Genomic DNA, 19,275 nt, shown 5'->3' on the forward strand with positions numbered 1-19,275 from the left:
AGCCCCGTTATTTAAATGAAGCAGGCGAATCCGTCGGTGCCTCCCCTTCCGCTCATCCTAGAGCTATGGGTACCGACGGATAGGTAAGCGTGGTGATACTGTTATGGGGTCATTGCCTTGTAGAAACTAACATTATACAGAGAGCACTGCTAGTTAACAGTCCTCCCCTTTTTTTTTAATGCTTTTAGACCTGAGTCCTTGTTAGTTGGCTGCAAAAATATATTTTTTTGCTGCTACAGTCCATGGCACTAGAAGGGTCAGTTGTAGTATTAAATACAGAGACACTAATGGCCTCTCTTGGCAGCGCTATTATTTAAATTTGCCCTCCTTTCCCTTTGAGGGTTAGTGATTTACTTCAAGTGAATTAGAGTTGGTTCAATGGTGGGGGTAGCTTATTGCAGGACAGAGAGGTGTTCACCACATGTCTATTGGGTTGTATGTGTAAAACAAATTGGGCTGGACACATATGAGTTGTGCGCTAATTGTGTCCTCTTTTCCACACATCAGAGCGGGGCCTCAATTTCCCGAGCGGTTGCCGGGCGAGATGAGGCTTTCACCCACACAAAGCTGGGTGAGTATCACTAGGAGGAAATGCCTCCATGTGATGGAGCTAGTATGCTTCTATGTTATGCGGAACGCAAATTGTTCTCGCATGTGTGTTTTGTCCTAATGGTGTCTGTGAAGTTATGTTGTTCCATGTGTGTAACAGGGTACATGCACTTTTGTTGTCTTTTCGACAGGAAGAAGATCCCCTTTCTGTCTCCAGTGGACACACAGGTTCCAAGTTTTGGGGAGATACATGACTTCCTCAAGTACATTTAATGTTTGTCAGTAATGTCTACTGTATTTGTACACCTATCACACCCTGTTGCAGTAGCTAACTACCTTGAAGGTCCTGACGAAAGCTGGAGCACTGCTCCATTAAGCTGAAACTAGTCGACCACCCTACACAGCGCCATAGTGTAGCCTTACTCATCCACCACTAGGCGTGTTTTTAATCTTGACACCTACACTAACTTCCATAGGTACTTCCCTTAGTTTAGGTAGTTGATTTTAATAATCACCTTTTCTAGAGCACTGCACTTGTCTTATACTTTGCTTTGAGCATGACTGTGGCTTAGTATGCCGCTCTCCACTGATACTCCGCCACGTGACGATTTGGGCGTGATATGGAGCGACTACTCATTCCCATATGATGAAATGCCGCCACGAGGGTGGTCTGATGGGAATTTCTCAGCCCAGTGTGACCCAACGCACTCTTTTCACACATGCACCTGTGTAATTTTTCATTTGGCATTCTTTTAAACTACCTGGAGAATTGGAATCGCATCAACGACCGGATACAATTCACTTGGAACTTTGATGAACAAACAATACACTTTTTGGATGTAGCGGTGCATAAACATGAAGGCAAAATTTCCACAACCATTTTCAAAAAGCCCACGGATCGTAATTCTATATTACATTTCGAGAGCTTCCACCAACCAGGTCTCAAGCATAACTTACCTTATTCTCAACTATTGAGAGTCAAACGCATCATGTCTTCAACAGTAGAGAGTGAAGAACAACAAAAACTCATGATAAAAAATTCGAGGCACGAGGGTACCCTCGGGAGACACTCGAGAAGGCAGCAGCCCGCTGTAAGAAGGCCAAGCGAGATGACTTGCTACACGTCAAACCCAAGCCAGAAAACACACGCATGGTAGTGGTGTCTAAATACACCGTTATGAGTAACCAGTTTCGGAAAATCATCTTAAAACACTGGCCACTTTTAAACACGGAACCAGACTTCAACAATATCTTTGCCCAAACACCCATTTTTGCCTACACAAGAGGACGCAACCTGAAAGAAATTCTCATGAAACCTAGAGAACAAACAGAAACTACCACATACAAGGGCCTTGTGCCATGTTTCAAGTGCGGTACAAAAGGGGGTGGTAATGGACGGAGCATCTGAATCAATCAAACACTCACACCCAGTCAAAAGATCTGGGTTTAATCCATCACCGTTCTTTAGCCCACTCTGCCACGCCAGTTCAGACATGGCTATATGCAAATCAGTCTGACCCTGTGCCTCATGGGAACAGTGCAGCCCGAACTGTCAAGCCATGTCTTCCCTGGACCGGAAACAAGCTTCCGAGGACCGGTTTCTGGCATTCCAGCCGTCTTCAGCCCGGCTGGCTTGAATCCAGTGGCAAAGTGAGCAAGGGACTCACGTCTGAGTATACCCTGCCACACTTATGGCGGCCAAAAGCGGTACAAAAGGGGGTGGTAATGGACGGAGCATCTGAATCAATCAAACACTCACACCCAGTCTAAAGATCTGGGTTTAATCCATCACCGTTCTTTAGCCCACTCTGCCACGCCAGTTCAGACATGGCTATATGCAAATCAGTCTGACCCTGTGCCTCATGGGAACAGTGCAGCCCGAACTGCCAAGCCATGTCTTCCCTGGACCGGAAACAAGCTTCCGAGGACCGGTTTCTGGCATTCCAGCCGTCTTCAGCCCGGCTGGCTTGAATCCAGTGGCAAAGTGAGCAAGGGACTCACGTCTGAGTATACCCTGCCACACTTATGGCGGCCAAAAGCGGTACAAAAGGGGGTGGTAATGGACAGAGCATCTGAATCAATCAAACACTCACACCCAGTCAAAAGATCTGGGTTTAATCCATCACCGTTCTTTAGCCCACTCTGCCACGCCAGTTCAGACATGGCTATATGCAAATCAGTCTGACCCTGTGCCTCATGGGAACAGTGCAGCCCGAACTGCCAAGCCATGTCTTCCCTGGACCGGAAACAAGCTTCCGAGGACCGGTTTCTGGCATTCCAGCCGTCTTCAGCCCGGCTGGCTTGAATCCAGTGGCAAAGTGAGCAAGGGACTCACGTCTGAGTATACCCTGCCACACTTATGGCGGCCAAAAGCGGTACAAAAGGGGGTGGTAATGGACGGAGCATCTGAATCAATCAAACACTCACACCCAGTCAAAAGATCTGGGTTTAATCCATCACCGTTCTTTAGCCCACTCTGCCACGCCAGTTCAGACATGGCTATATGCAAATCAGTCTGACTCAGACGTGAGTCCCTAGCTCATTGCACACCATAAGCGTGGAAGGGTATACTCAGACGTGAGTCCCTAGCTCATTGCACCATCAGGATTCAAGCAGGCTGGGCCGAAGACGGCTGAAATGCCAGAAACCGGTCCCCGGTAGCTTGTTTCCTTCCCAGTCAAAGAATTGGCTTGGTAGTTTGGTTTGCCCTGTTCCCATGATACACTGGGCCAGGGACAGACTAGTTTGCATATAGCCAGGTTCTGAGCTGGGATGGTGCAGTGAGCTAAAAAACGGTGTTGGATTAAGCCCTGATCTCTTGACTGGGTGAGAGTATTCTGCTTAATTCAGAAACTCTGTCCATCACCACCCCCTGTTGTTTAATTATTTTGTCCACCATAAGCGTGGAAGGGTATACTCAGACGTGAGTCCCTAGCTCATTGCACCATCAGGATTCAAGCAAGCTGGGCCGAAGACAGCTGAAATGCCAGAAACCAGTCCCCGGTAGCTTGTTTCCTTCCCAGTGAAAGAATTGGCTTGGTAGTTTGGTTTGCCCTGTTCCCATGATACACTGGGCCAGGGACAGACTAGTTTGCATATAGCCAGGTTCTGAGCTGGGATGGTGCAGTGAGCTAAAAAACGGTGTTGGATTAAGCCCTGATCTCTTGACTGGGTGAGAGTATTCTGCTTAATTCAGAAACTCTGTCCATCACCACCCCCTGTGGTTTAATTATTTTGTCCACCATAAGCGTGGAAGGGTATACTCAGACGTGAGTCCCTAGCTCATTGCACCATCAGGATTCAAGCAAGCTGGGCCGAAGACGGCTGAAATGCCAGAAACCGGTCCCCGGTAGCTTGTGTCCTTCCCAGTGAAAGAATTGGCTTGGTAGTTTGGTTTGCCCTGTTCCCATGATACACTGGGCCAGGGACAGACTAGTTTGCATATAGCCAGGTTCTGAGCTGGGATGGTGCAGTGAGCTAAAAAACGGTGTTGAATTGAGCCCTGATCTCTTGACTGGGTGAGAGTATTCTGCTTAATTCAGAAACTCTGTCCATCACCACCCCCTGTTGTTTAATTATGTTTCAAGTGCAGTAACTGCAACAATACTATACCAGGCAGCTTCACCAACCATCCCATGAAAGGACATAAAGTGAAACTCAATGCAAACGCCACATGTAATTCCACCAATGTTCATTTACATGTTAAAGTGCCCTTGTGGCCTCAGCTATATAGGCCATACTGAGAGATAAATACGAACTCGCATCCTGGAGCACAAAAGTAATATCCGGACAAAGAATGGGAAATCCACGGTAGCAGCACATTTTGTGGAGAAGAATCACTTTTATTTCTATCCCTATTTTTAATGGCTGTTCTTGCATTTATTCTCCTATATATTTTGCATATACTTTTCACAGGTTCATTCTGATCGATTATGTGTATGTTTACTGTTTATGGAGTATTATCCAATCATTGAATATTCCCTTTGGGTCTATATGTTTCAATACACGATGCATGACAGATTCTGACTGATCCCAGCATAACTTTACTTCTCCAAGATGGCGCCCACAATAGCTGGTTTAGTCCTTCCACTATGTTCAAACTCACTTAAGATTAACACACCGGCATTCTCACAACGCGTTCACTTCACAGAGGGTTAGCGGTGTTCACCACCACGCAGAGAAATTTTTCAACGCACAGTAAGTACCTCTCCAGGACCCCTCACACACATGTTTATATACCAGCACCACTTAGCGATAACCGCTCGCGTGCACTTTCTTGTATTTTAGGTTACCTGTATAGAGAAAACAGTATAACAGTGAGTCTCCCCAGATATTTCCTACACGTTCATTCACGAGATTATGGTGTAGTTCACGGACCATGAGTAACCTTCACGTCCAGTTGATGCACGTACCGAGCACTTTGTATGTTAATTGAGATACGACATAGACATGAGCGCCTCACCGTTTCACTATGTATTTCGTCCGCATAGTACCCAACACATATCGCTCACCTTTTTCAGAGCACGTTTTCGTTTCCTGCACCACGACACGTATATAGGCACATAGATTCACCATCCGAGTCGTCTGTACACTTTTGCATGATGCACCTATTTTATATGTGCATTAGAAACATTAAGGCTGACAGCCATGCCTTTTTCCTTTTGTAGAGTAACCCCCCGACGAAGGGCTGGAAGACAGCCCGTAATGCATTGGGATATGTGAAAAGATGATGATATATGTACCTGATGTTAGAGTAAATGCATGATGAATTCAAAATTGCCACAACCATGAAATTAATGTGTTGAAATGGAAAACAATACACTAACAAATTAAAGGTGTACAAAACTTTATTAAAAAGTATTCAAGTGAACAAGACTCGTGCAGTCTCTTCTGCAGTGCAAGGAGGAGCCTTCCCCCTGGTTGGGGCAGCGTTGCATTAGACTTTGTAATTCTATACGCTGTAAGGACCAGACAGCGATACCTCCCTAGCACGCCACAGATAATAACCGTGATCACCATTATCAAACCGAGCAGTGCCAGCCCCAATAATCGTCATTGTTAAATACCAACAAAGCCCAGGATTTGGGAGGCAAATTAATGGGCTATTACATGTGGAGGGCTCAAACCCACCTCCAAGGAGGCCAGTCCATCCACAACGGCCACGCTCGCTTTACACTGCACCATGTAGCCACAATTCCTGTCCCCTCCACCCAAAAGAGAGGCATGGGAGCTTTTTTTATTAATTAGAAACAATAATTAGTCAGCTGTTATTCAAGTTAGCATACCAAGGACATAGTGACATTACTAGGCCTCAGCCTGCCTGCACTAATTTCGATTTTAAAGCTGCTGAAGAAAAAGTGTTGCTTTTATTTTCTTTGAATGAGCTTTCACGTCTCTAGCTGTGTTTTTCTTCTGCAAAAATAAACAAAATAGATTTTATTTTCATGGTGCTGTAGAAGTTCTTCGGGAAGGAAGCGATGTTCAGGAGATATGTCGAACAAGAAACTATTTCGAGGTCTGATGCCCAGAACACAGCTGCAGTTCATCATTACTTAAATGGATCATTGTATTTTGTTTGCTTCAATAGTGCAACACCATTTCCTATGTTTGTAGGGTAAGGGGAGCTCAATTATTATGCAGAATGTTAGAAATTGGGTTGTTTGTTGACTGTGGTATGAGCCCTGGTCAAACAGCAGCCACAATCTTAGTCAGGGTAAGAAGCAAGCAAACCCTAAATTAACCTGCACCCACCCTCTTGTAGCTTGCCACAGAGCATTAAAGCTTCAATTTAGAGGAAATATGTAAAGTAGGAAGTGTGCAACACTTCAAACAGCAAAACAGTGAAAACACAACACAAAAAGATTCCACGGCTGGTTAGATAAGACAGTATTTTAATATATAAAACAAAACCAAAACGACTTCAGATACTAATTTCTAATAAGAAAACTGCAAAATAGCGCTTAGGAGCAATAAGAGCTTTCTTGGGATATCTGGTCGTGCCAGACCGGGACAAAGTTAAAAGTTCAGGCCAACTGCAATGGAGTGTGGGCCAGATACAGGGACCCAGTTAGGGGAAAGCATTGCACAGTGCTGGTTCCGAAGGGGATGCAACGGAGCGATTCATGCAACAAAGGTAATGCGTCAGGTCTGGCCATGCAATATGGGACGATGCGCCGGTTCCCATCCACAAAAGGGACCAGGACTGTGGTATCGTCACACAGGAAGCTCAGCTCCGTTGCTAGGGACCCAAGTCTGGTCTCACAGGAGAACCAGGAGTTCCCTATTGCAGCCAGTACCCTGTCCAGATGGTCCGCGTTGAGAGCAGTGGGGTGTCGCCAAACATTGGGGTGTCTGGAATCGTGAAAGGGAGGTCTGCCGCCACAGGTGCAGCAGAGTGCAGTTTGCCCATCTTCAAACCAGTTGTGGAGCAGCAAGGCAGAAGCTGGACGGGCCTGATGGGGTCAGAGGCAGAAGAGTTGTAGTCTCCCAGGAGAGGAGGGGGTGTGAAACTTACACCTGCCAATGCGGGCACAGGCAGCTGGGGCAATGAGAGCTAAGGCAGGGGAATTGCAACCTCCTCAACCTCGGCTGGGGTGTTGACAGACATATATGGCCTCAGGTACTGTCTCTAGACTCCCTGCCAGTGATGTAGGAGGAAGGTTGATAACAGCTGGTCCAGCAGAATCACCCCCAGCTGCAGGATCTCTGCCCATGCATACGTTCACTGACCTGTGCGCCGATATCACAGGGGGATGGTGGCAGATGGGCCACCCACTTCCAGTCGCTAAGTCACCAAGCCTGGTTTCTCCCAAAGGGCTCAGGAGGGGTATAGCATAGTCCAGCCCCCACAGCACCCAAGGCCCAGTCAGGGCTGACCATAGTCTCCAGCACTGACAGGGCCCTGCAGGCCTCAGCCAGAACTTAGGTCCCAGCTGCAGAGTAAGCAGTTACTAAGAGGCTAGGAGGAATGGTGGGGGACACAGAGTATCGGTCCCTATGCAGGCTCTCAATCTCCTTAGCCATGCCCACCACGAAAGTCATGTCTGTCCTCTTACCCCCACGCGCCTCGAACTAAGCGCCGATGTGAGGGGCAGGAGAGAGAACCTCTGGACACCCCAAGCAGAGCCAACTCAGGCCTCACTCTCCACCACTAGAGGCCCACATCAGCGCTCACTTCCAGACCTCTGGGCACGGGCTTCACAATTGAGCGAGGTAGGCTCACCCACGATCCACTGCGCAGGTGGTCCACAGCGCCAAAAGGCTTTGAGGGGATGTCTGGCTGCCGCTGGGGGAGGCAGTATTGCCGGCCCCAGGACTGCAGCCACCTCACCGACTCTTGCAATGTGTCTCGCACCATCCACGCACCCCAAAAGGAGCTCCGAAGCGTAGAGCAGCGAGCGAGATGCCAGCGTACCGCTGGAGCACCAGATCACCCCCACTCTTTCTCGACCGGGGCCAGTCTCCACATTCCTTACCAGCACTGAGACGCGACCCGGTCCATCGGCCCCCGGCATTCGGCCACTCGGGAGGCCCACCTACCGCCGGCCTGGACATGGGCAGGCAACTGCCAGGTCTGCGGGGGGCAAACAGTCTGCCCGGTCCCACTGTGGTGACAGTGGGTGTCTCTCCAATGATGCAGGATGTGCATTCCAACGGCAGGCTGTCTTCCGCCTAGGTGCCCAGGACCACAAGACTAGAGGATTTGGCTGGTCCGGAACCTACAGTGCCATCTCAGCCCACAAGCTCATCAGGTATGAGGGTTTAGGGATACAAAATGTGAGTGGCAACTCAACAGAGCAATGGCCAAAGTGGGCTGCAACAATGCCCATTTCTCTGGATGTAATATTTTGTACTACATATTATTTTGTACTGATATGAGCCGGGAGAGACAGCTAAACCTGCCCCTAGTCCAGACCTAAAAATGTGAAATGCCTTATACCATGTGAACTAAGCATATAGCCAGTCACCTTGGAGTTCAGTAACTTCATAAAGGAACTCATCCCTTATCCTCCATTGGGTTAAAGAACTTCTCAATGAACTGCAACATTCTTGAAACACATGGTATGTGGTTCTTCATGCTACATTACTACACTAGATTACAGGAACATATTGCCTCTGGCACACACTTAATGTTCACAAAAAGGATTTCCCTCTTTGAACATAGTTACTTGGGCCTTCCCTGCTTCAAATGCGTGTCAGTAAGCCCAAATAATAAAACATGAACACACACACTTCATTTTGGCCCTTTGAAACATTGCTATTTCACCAATATTTTACAAAAGTCAGACAGATTGGCCTACTCAATGTCATTCATTAGAACTAAATGACAATGGCTTGTTCAAAAACCACTTCTAGAGGCATTTGATGTTTGTGTATATTTGCATTATGACCTTTTGTTGTAGTAGCATCCATACCTCTTTTCGACACAGATTGCTCGGTAAGGAATTTCTCCAGGTTCATCCTCAATGGGATCTCCACACCATGGTTCCCATGAGTACCATCATCCACTAGAATGAAGTGTGAGTGATTAGTGTCCAGGCAAAACAGCGAGCCTTGGTTCTCTTCATCCAATGTGTATTCCACAGGCTCCATCATCTATAAATAATCAGAGGCAGAGGGGCAAAAAGCATCAAAATGAATAAAGCACAGCCACATCTGTTAGCAGGGTTCAAACAAATTATGAAGTCACAAACATACAGGTGTGAAAAATCACCTGGTGCAACTAGCTCAACCTCATGACACTTAGGCGAGTGTCTATTTCAGAATCACTGCAGCAACATGAATGTCCAGCTGGGACTCATCAGACTTGGTTTGGTGTACAGTTGGGGAACTTCAGTTATGTAGAAAAAGGCTTAAGAAAGGCTAGTGAAAAAGCATAGATTACATTTATGGGGCCAATCGTATATGTAAAAATAGTCTGGCAATGGCATAGGTGGATCTTGGAAATGTGTGCACTGTGATGCAAGGTTTGAGGTGAGGATGCCTTTAAGATGTTACATCTTCTTCAAAGTCAGTGTGATACCCATCACAAGGCCTGGCTCTAGAAATTGTTTAGCAATAGATAATGAAGAGGCTGATGTCCTGAGAGTCTGTGAAAGTTGACTTACATTTTTCTTAGAACTTTTATTATGGTAAATCTGGACAATTGTGCAGCATTTTCAGGTTTTGCTCTGAACAGGTGGCTTGATTCGCATTATATTATTTTTACAACAAGCTACACAGTGCAGTTAATACAAATTACACTTTCTGGTAAATACTTTTAACCCCTTAAGTGCTGCCGTCGGCCAACGGTCGTCGCGAGCACTACCTTGCCAGTGCTGCGCATGACCGTTGGCCGACGAGCCAGCATTCGTTCTTCGAACGTTCAGCACTGGGCGCTGAACGTTCGACACTCCTATGAGGTTAATCACAGATTTCTCATAAGGTGAATATCCCCAGGGGCCAGATTGGATCTGAAAATTATTTGCAACGGCAGCTGAGCATGAGCAGGTGGCGACGTTGTCCTCTGTCATGACTCTGTTTTGCCTCTGGACATGATGACACAAAGCTGAATACAGGTGCCACCCATGTGTGCTGATGTCAAGTGTATACCAACAAAAGGACAATGTTCCTAGGGCGCAAAAATTCGCCCAAAGAAACTAAATAGAGTGAAAATAGAAAAATCCCAGGTTGAGAATCTCCTGTCATAACCACCAACGAGGTTTCCCTTGTGCACGCTCTAGGGATTAGCTGTCCCTTCCTTACGCGTGCGCAGCATGGACGACGAACCACGCATGCGCTGACCTTGTGTCAGCTGTTAGTTCCCCGGAAGGAGGTCCCGCCCAATAGCCGAGTTTGGCATTTATTTAGAGTCTGTGTCCCGCCATTGCCACTTCATCTTTTGCGGGTGAGAGGACGGGCTACCGGTATCGGCACCGACACCCGGGGCTCCTTTGTTTATATATAATTTATACTATGTCCACTATGTCCATGAAGGTACGTGACTGAGCTTCCCTATACTCGGCTGCTTGAATGGGGTAATTCATTGGGGGAATTCATGGCTACTCTTTTTATCTTTTACTGTGCAGCCCGACTTGGTACGGGCGACAACCGTCCTCAGCCTCTGGAGCATTTCTCCTCAACATGAGAGGTAGGGACCTGTGTATAGCGTTATAAATGTGCAGCCGTGAGTTGTGAGAATGGGGTGATTGTTTATTAGTTAAGATGGCATGGCACACAGGATAATGTTTTTTGTGTGTCTTATAACCCCTTGTTTGGCATTTGGGTAACTTTTACGACTTTGAAGGGGGTCTAGAAGACTTTCTATTTGCTACCTATGTACTTACTGTTTACGCCACTGTTCCCCGATGCTGTTAGACAGTGTTGTCTCTGTGTCTTGTGGTTCTTTTGCTTACTTCTTTATTACAGTGGGCACATGACTGTGGCACACAATGTTGCATCAAGCTAGTCTGATGCACATAATTCACACATCTTTCCTCTCTTTCCCAGGTCTATATCAGGAGCGGTTTCAACTTGTACATGTCACCACTTGGTGGGGTACATATGCTGCTATTTCGTCCTGGTATATATTGAGGGTTCATTTGTAGCTCCTTTCTATTTTTGGTCCTGAAGTAGCGCCAACGACCTTTTTGGCAACAGAGGCGCAAAACATGTTGGCCAGTTACACCTGGGCACAATGACCTAGATGTAGGTAATTTAAATTTACCGATTCGAAAATACAGAATTTTACCAATTTGGTATTTTCGAATGGGTAAATGGTATGTGGGTAAAAAATCGGTAAAAAATACCGAATCGTTAAGATTCGGTATTTACCGAATCGGTAATTACCGATTTAGTAAAATTGGGAAAAAGTCAAGGGTGGCAGGGTGTCACTTTGACACCCTGTTGCACCCCTGATTAGTGCTTGTGTGCACATGTGTAAGGGCATGTATGTCTGTCACATGGCACAGGTGTAAATGCACAGATTTGCATTTACATAGGAATTCGTTATTTACCACCAGCTAATAGTTGGTGGTAAATAACGAATCCTTAAAGCCCAGAAGCACTCTTTGAAGTGCTTCCTACATTTCATTTACCGATTCGGTAAATACCGAATCGGTAAATGATGATTCGGTAAATACAGAATCGGTAACTACCGATTCGTTATTTACCGAATCGGTAAATGTGCCTCCTACATAGGAAAAGTCTATTACCAGTCAGTAACGGCCGATTTCGGCCGTTACCGACCGGTAATAGCCTTCCTACATCTGGCCCAATGTGTCTTACGGGATTACTACTTCACTTATGCATTTTAATTTGTATAGGGTACCATTACACTCGTATCTTTCCTGTGGTAACCCATTGGCAATTTTAATTCACAATGCACGCACTCCTTTTGCCCTTGTTTAGGACCCACACCCCACACACCCGCATGCACCATCCGGCGTTAGAAAAAAGATCTCCGACAAAGTGACCCTTCGGGGGACCCGTAGGGAATTGCAGCGCCGGCCCTACGAGGAGCAAAACGCCCGATGATGAAGCATGACATCCTTCAGGGTGTGTGAAGGCATTAGGATACAAGACTAGGGGCCAGATGTAGGTGGCCCAATACCGGTCCGAAATTACCAAATTTCGGCTGTTACCGACCGGTATTGGGCATTTGGGATGTAGGTCGCCTAAATTGCAAATTCGGTAATTTACCGATTTGGTATTTTAAGGAATCAGTAAATTACCAATTCCTTAAAATACCGAATCGGTAAATTACAGAATTTGCAATGTAGGGAGCACTCAAATGAGTGCTTTTCCCATTTTAGAATTCATTATTTACCACCAACTAAAAGTTGGTGGTAAATAAGGATTACCTATGAAAATGCAAATCAGTGCATTTTTAACTGTGCCATGTGGCAGACATACATGCCCTTAGGGCATGTATGTGTGCCACATCTGCACACAAGCACGATTCAGGGGTGCAACAGGGTGTTAAGGTGACACCCTGGCACACTTGAATGTGTTCCCCATTTTACCGAATCGGTATTTACAGATTGGATAATTGCCATTCATTCCTATGGGCCTCCAGAGATACCACACTGCGACTGGAGCGGGAGCATGGCGAACTGTCCTGGCAGGGCTCCAGACTGTCGCTGTACCCCGATTTCACCACCATGGTTCAAGACGCCAGGAGGAAATATCTAGGGGCGAAGGCAACGCTAAAAACCTAGGGTTGAAGTACGGCATGTTATACCCAGCCAGACTGAGGGTAGAGGTGAATGGCCGGGTTTGTATCTTTGAAAATCCTAAGGAAATCCAGGAATTTTGCCACACTTATAAACTGAACAATAAGCGCCCCACAGAAGCAGACACTGCCTCACCCACACAGCGGCTCAGCGGTCAGTGTGGATCTGTTTTCGAACTCTGGGCATGGCTGATTATTTATCGCAGGCCTCCTGCTAATAATTCGCACATTTACTATGTTAAAATAACTGCTGGGATTTAAAATGTTGAGTATACTGTTTGTCTGGGATGCTAGGCCATTGGATGGTGGACGCCCCCCCAATTTGGTGAACACCTCGAGATCATAATGGAGACGACAGTCTGTACCACAATTGTTACATTGCTTTTTGTTTTAGAAATGTAATTGGTACTGTTGTTGGTGGCTATACAGTTGATATTGCCTCTCCGGATGGGCGGTCATGCTGGGTGGGGGAAGGTGGGTGGGGTATTGTTTGTATTGCATTGCACTGTAACTTTAGTCTGTTTCTTACAGATCACATAATACGGGCACTGTACTTGGTTCCATACGGCACCTAAGTTTTACTCAGTGAAATGGTGCAGTTAGGTTACAACTCTGGTCCTTCAAATGTCACGCTAGCGACGTGGAATGTCAGAGGCTTGAATAACAATCGCAAGAAACTCCAGATTGTGCATTATTTGCTCAGACACGGGGCGGATGTAGCCTTCTTGCAAGAAACGCAGCTTCCTATTAGCGACCACGCCAGGTTTGCCTACTCCTGGGGCCCGAATAGATTCTTTGCAAATTACTGCAACTACGCGAGGGGCTCTGCCATACTCATACATAAACAGCTTCATTTTAAATTTCACTCTGTCACTAATGACCCCGAAGGCAGGTATGTGAAAGTCGTGGCCACACTGCTTAGCCACAGATAGCGTTAGTTTGTGTATATGGCCCAAAGACTGACTCCCCTGATTTTTTTTACCCGTTGTTATCCAAATTTCTACTGTTAGGCCCTGTGCTTCTTCTAGTGGGGGGGCGATTTTCACATCGCCCTGAACCCACCCGCTGACAGTACTTCAACAGCCCCCGACCCCGAGCCCGCAAAGCCCCTAGAGGTAAAAAATAAATAAATAAATCTTGCACTAATTTTTCCCATTTTTTTTAAACATCTCAAACGACCCCCTACTCTTCCTAGGGTAGAACCAAAAGTAATCCTCGTACTCACCTTGATCTCTAGTGTGACTCTGGCTTCAACCAAGAGAGAAACTTTCTTTTCACGGTCTGCTCATTCTTCCTCTGTTTGAGTAAAATCCTGATGTGGACTTGAACCCACTTCCTCTATATTGATTACTGTAATGGTTGAGTTGGGACCATTGAATTTCTCAGCCAGTAGTGGGTACCCTTCTACTGGCCCTTCCAAAAACATTACCTCCAAACACTTTCCTCATATTACCCTGCACCTTATCCTAGGCCGTAAAAGTGGCTACATACTTTCCAAGACTCTTTACAAGCCCTTCACCAAAGAGCAACCAATTAGCATCCTCACTAGGTTACTTCTGTGCCATGTCACTCAATTTGGGACTTATCTTCATCAGGAATGCCCTTCTCCTTTCTACCAACAATCCTGCATTTGCATTTGCTCAACAAAACTACAGCACTCTGGCTCAATCCTCTGAGCAATTCTAAGTCAACTGGTGACTTGTTAACATGTGCCTTCTTAGCCATGTCTAAAATCCTAGCCAAGGGCCCCAGAGGACCCAACAATTTGTCCTGGCATATTATCAAGTATCCTTCTAGACCCTTATTTGGATCTCTGCCCAAGCTGAACAAAAAATATTATCAACTCCATGTCTAAATTAGGTGTACTGCCCACCTTCTCCTCAAGGATCGGTCTAGAGCATTCTGCCCTCATCACTCTCTTAACTTCCTTATCCAGGGGTTTTCAAATACATTCCTTTATGAATCTACCCAAATGATCCACTGACCACCAGTCACCATTTCTCGGGTTTCTAATGCTTAAAGGAGAAAACATCTCTAATCCAAAAGGATCTTGTGGTGCCTCCGATGAGCATATACCCTCTAAAGTGTCAAATTCATCACAGAATTGATCATCCTGATGTAAATCAAAAACATACTCATCACACTCTTTATCATTCTTTGTCATAGATATATGACTCATGTCTCCCTCAACATATTCATCCTCCTGTGTACCGACAAGAACACCTGTTCTTTGTGTGACGCTAAGGACACCTTTCTTTGTATTGGCATTCATCCCATCTTTGCCTCTTTTAGACATCAACATATCATTCAAATGGCTTGTCTTGCTAGCTTTTTTTTTCCTTTGTTGCAGGGATTCTGCGCAAACACAGAACTATGAGTAGGATTATGGGACCTTAGTATATAGGGACTGAGTCATCCCACCACCCCTTAGTACCCATGTGCCCAGGAACAAATAGCTATAGTGTCTCATTTGCCCTCCTACTCACTTACAGAGGAAAAAGTGATTGGACATCCCAGAACACAACACTCCAGACTCTCAGGAATTGCAGATACAAGACACACCCTTTCGCTCACACTCTTGTACTTGTCCACAATAAGATCTGACAGAGACACAAACAAGTTTAAAATATTTATTTTAACTAACGTGCTCTAATATGCAGTATATGTGCTACAATAAGCAGAAAAATGCATAACACAAAGACAGCCAGCATAGCAAGTAGTCTGTAGATGATAGAGGGAGCTGTCATAATGAGAGGCAGCGTAGCCTAACTTCCCTCCCCTTGCACAGACGCAGGATGATTATGTATTACAGAATCTCGGGGTGGGAATCTAAATAGAAATCTTTATTGCATGATTAAAAAAACCTTTGCAAGTTAAAGAATTTTAAGAACGATATATCAATAAATACATATAAAAATAAGTATAGGATCATATGCGTTATGAAGATTATAAAAATGTGTAAAACATACTTATAAAAAGGAGAGCTAAGGATCATGTCCATTATACAGTAAGGTGGCAGTAGGAACTAGGCTAGTAATTGTGCTGGTGAGAGATCACGTACTTGGGATACCTCAACAAGTTTTTTTTCTGCTTGTTCCAAAAACCTTACTAGGGCACAGTTTAATTTAGTGTTCCGAGGGTCAAAGCAAGCCAAGACTGCTGCTCTACACGATCTAATCATGTTTGTGTTCCAGAGTTTCCTCAGGAGGGACCGTCTTTCGTTCAGCAGGTTTGGGCAAAGACAAAGGATGTGTACTATGTCTTCTTTTTGATTCCTGCAGAGTCTACATTGTTCCTGTCCGTGGGCTCTTTTCCATTTTGGAAAATGGACCAACAGGTTGATTACTCCCATTCTCAACTTTAGGAAACTTAATTTTGTTCGAGCAGTGAATGGTTGAGTTAGGTACTCATGTGGGGTCAACAGGACATAGGATTGCAAGGACATCCATCCGTGACTTCTTTTTGCCAGCCGAGCCTTGTCTTCCACGGAAGAGAGCTTTTTTGTGCTTATTTTCGCTAGTCGTTTGAATTCATTATGGCTTACTTGCATGCCCCAAAGGTCTTTCAGGCCTAGTGTTCTTAATCCTCTTTCCCAATATGCATGCCCTGCTTGCCATAGATTCATTTGAAGGCAAGACCATAGATGTTGCGCTAGGCTGCCTTCCTTTTGATGACCTCAATTTATGACAGCACATTAGAAAACTCAAGGCTCTGGCAAGTGATTGGTGGCAGATTCCCAGTTACAACCTAATTTGGGCCGGTGATGTTTGACTTGGTAGCTTGAACACTATTCTATAAATTATTGTAATAATTTTGTCCAATTGGCCGCATTCCAAGCCTTTTAGAACCTCGCTTCCGTAGGTTAATGTGGGAATAATTTTTGCTTGCGCCACCTGGATTGTTGGAGCGAACGTTGGGCCTTGTAGTTTCTTATGTATAGAACTGATTGTGAAAGCGAGCGCAGAACCCTTCTTTTTTTGTTCTTCTAGATGTGTTTTGTATCTACCGTTGTTGTTAAAAAAGACTCCAAGGTACTTGTGGCATTTGGATTCAACAATCCTTTCTTGATTCAAGACCCAAACCAGCTTCTTGGCCTTTCCTGAACGAACCGCCAAAATGTTGGTCTTCTTGCTGTTTATCTGGAGCTCATTCTTATTTGAATAGTCAGAGATGGCGTCCATGAGTCTTTGCAAGCCGATCTTTGTTTTGCTAAGAAGTACAACATCATCAGCGTATAAAAGATTTGACAACAAGAAACCAGCTACTTTGGGAGAATGAGAATTTACCTTATTTAAGGCTTCTGGAAGGTCGGATAGGAACAAGTTAAAAAGTGTTGGGGCAAGGACACATCCTTGTTTGAGCCCTTTTGTCGTCGGAATTGGACGTGTGATAGTCTGGACCCGTCCCCAATCTTTATCCTGACCCATGTGTCCTGATGGAGAAGCTGTATAGCTCTTAGGAGATCATTTGGGATGTTTAACTGTACAACTTCTGCCAGAGCTTAGCTCTATTCACCTTGTCGAAGGCAGCTTTATAATCAATAAATCCCATGTAAAGTGGGCAAGTGCTTACCTCTGCCTGGTCGATCAGACAAGAGAGGGTCATAAGATTGACCGAGGTGCCGGTGTTACTTGTGAAACCAGTTTGGTTCGGAGGAATTACAGAATGATCATCAGCCCACGTTCTAAGTGAGTTAAACCAGCAAAATACTTTGCTTCATTGTCAATGAAGGCTATGAGGCGATAGTTCCCGGGAGATTTTTTATCCCCTCCTTTGAAGATTGGTGCCAAAATGGATCCCTGCCAGGAGGGTGGTATGATGTTATTTTGCAGGATACAGTTGAAGAGGGTGGTTAGCTTCAAGGCCCAGTAGGTTGTGTCCTCCTTAAACAGAGCCTGAGGAATTCCACCAGGGCCTGGGGCACCGTCCTTCCGACCCTTTTTGATCAGTTTTTCAATTTGGGCCACCTCGATTGTTGTTGATTCGTTGTTGCTTTGCGACATGGGGCACTCATTTGGTTGCGCCGTTTTCTGGCCAACGTTGAAAGATTCGTTCATTGAAGGGGATTTGATGTTACAATCAGTTGGATTAGCGGCCACTTTATGAGCGAGAATGTCTTCGACATTAAGATTCTGATGAAGGGTTTTTACTTTTTGGTCATTAAAATGAAGATACAGAGAGGTGACCCACTCAGTCTCCAGTATGCATGAGGTCGAAACCTTCGGGGCTCGCCCAGAAATGCTGTTCATGGTTTGCCAGAACCTAGCAGAATTGTTGGTTTTGATGTCATTTTGCAGCCTAGCCCTGAAGGAGTTCCAGAGACTTCTGCGTTGTTCTCTTTTAGCCTTCTTTAGGTAGCTGCGAGCCTCTCTCAAATTTGTTAACTGAGGATCCGTAGGATTTGTTTTTAAAGCCCTTGGGGTGTTATTGGCAGACCCCGTACCTCAGTCTATGGATGGGAGTTCTACATCAGAGGTGCTGTCATGCTCTTCTCCCTGGAAAGGTCCCACTCCAAATATGTCCTACCTATCTGTATATTACAATAGGACAAAAATACGTATTCCCAAATAACAGCTGCATCTGTATGTTTTGTCTAAGTGATAAGGCCTGACCAGAACAGCATAACAAGGGACGTTGTTGTACGACCTAGTTCACAATATTCAGACTAAATCCCAAGAACCTGCAAAATGTGAACACAGCAGTAGGTTCTTATGTGAAAATATCAAACGAGGCATTTGCAAAATAAACTCATGTAGTAACGTGTACCAATCAGCGGACAGTCTACAGTGTACTCAGGCTACCTTAGGAAGACAACAATGGACCCATGGGCCACATGACACTGTAGTGTAGTTCCTATATTCCCAATGGGCTCTGCGCACTGGAATAATATACACTACAGATTTGACATAGGACTGAGGTCATTATGTCTCTATCGAGTATACTAAACTTAATTGTGAGTGCCAGCTAACAGAGGTCACTAGAAACTTTCTTGAATACACAAGAAGGGATTAGTTTCTGACAACCGCATAAACATGACAACTTTGTTTCCCCAAGAATAAAAATATATCTTCAGAGTCGTGGAAACAATAGATAACTATTTTACTCAGTCAGTCCTGAATGCTTCGTTTCTACATAGTTGCATAAAAATAGAGAGACGGGCGTTTCAATAAAAGGGGTTTATTGAACAGTCTTCTTTCTCATGCAAGAGAGGTGAACTGCTACAATCGTTAGACAGAATGCAAAGTATAATGCGTACAGCGTAAACAGTAATATAAAATATTACTTTAATAGTATTGTCTGGTGCTATGACATATAAAAATACATACATAAATGACACAGGCTAAAATGCTCAACTGGTGCTTCTAAAATATGCCTACCCCAATGTGTCTAACCTAGGTCTAGTACAAGGGAAGAAGTAAGTGTTGCATTTAGCATAGGTTTAGTTTTGTCAGAATTGCCAAAGGTTTTTCTAGGTTCTAATCAGCTCCATACCTTAGAATGAGAGATGTTGGTAT

The 19,275-nt window shown here is 45.2% G+C and overlaps 1 protein-coding gene across 1 annotated transcript in view; it reads right to left on the reverse strand.

Moving 5' to 3' along the window:
• Positions 1-19,275, reverse strand: part of LOC147693361 (transient receptor potential cation channel subfamily M member 2-like) — a 1,943,547-nt gene that overhangs the window by 1,617,099 nt on the left and 307,173 nt on the right. Inside the window, exon 6 of the mRNA XM_086933684.1 lies at positions 8,964-9,144. Within this exon, the coding sequence (XP_086789810.1) occupies positions 8,964-9,144 (181 nt within the window). The remainder of the gene's footprint in view (positions 1-8,963; positions 9,145-19,275) is intronic.

The sequence above is a fragment of the Lissotriton vulgaris genome, chromosome 8 (genome assembly GCF_964263255.1).
Source record: "Lissotriton vulgaris chromosome 8, aLisVul1.2, whole genome shotgun sequence".
Lineage (NCBI taxonomy): Eukaryota > Metazoa > Chordata > Amphibia > Caudata > Salamandridae > Lissotriton > Lissotriton vulgaris.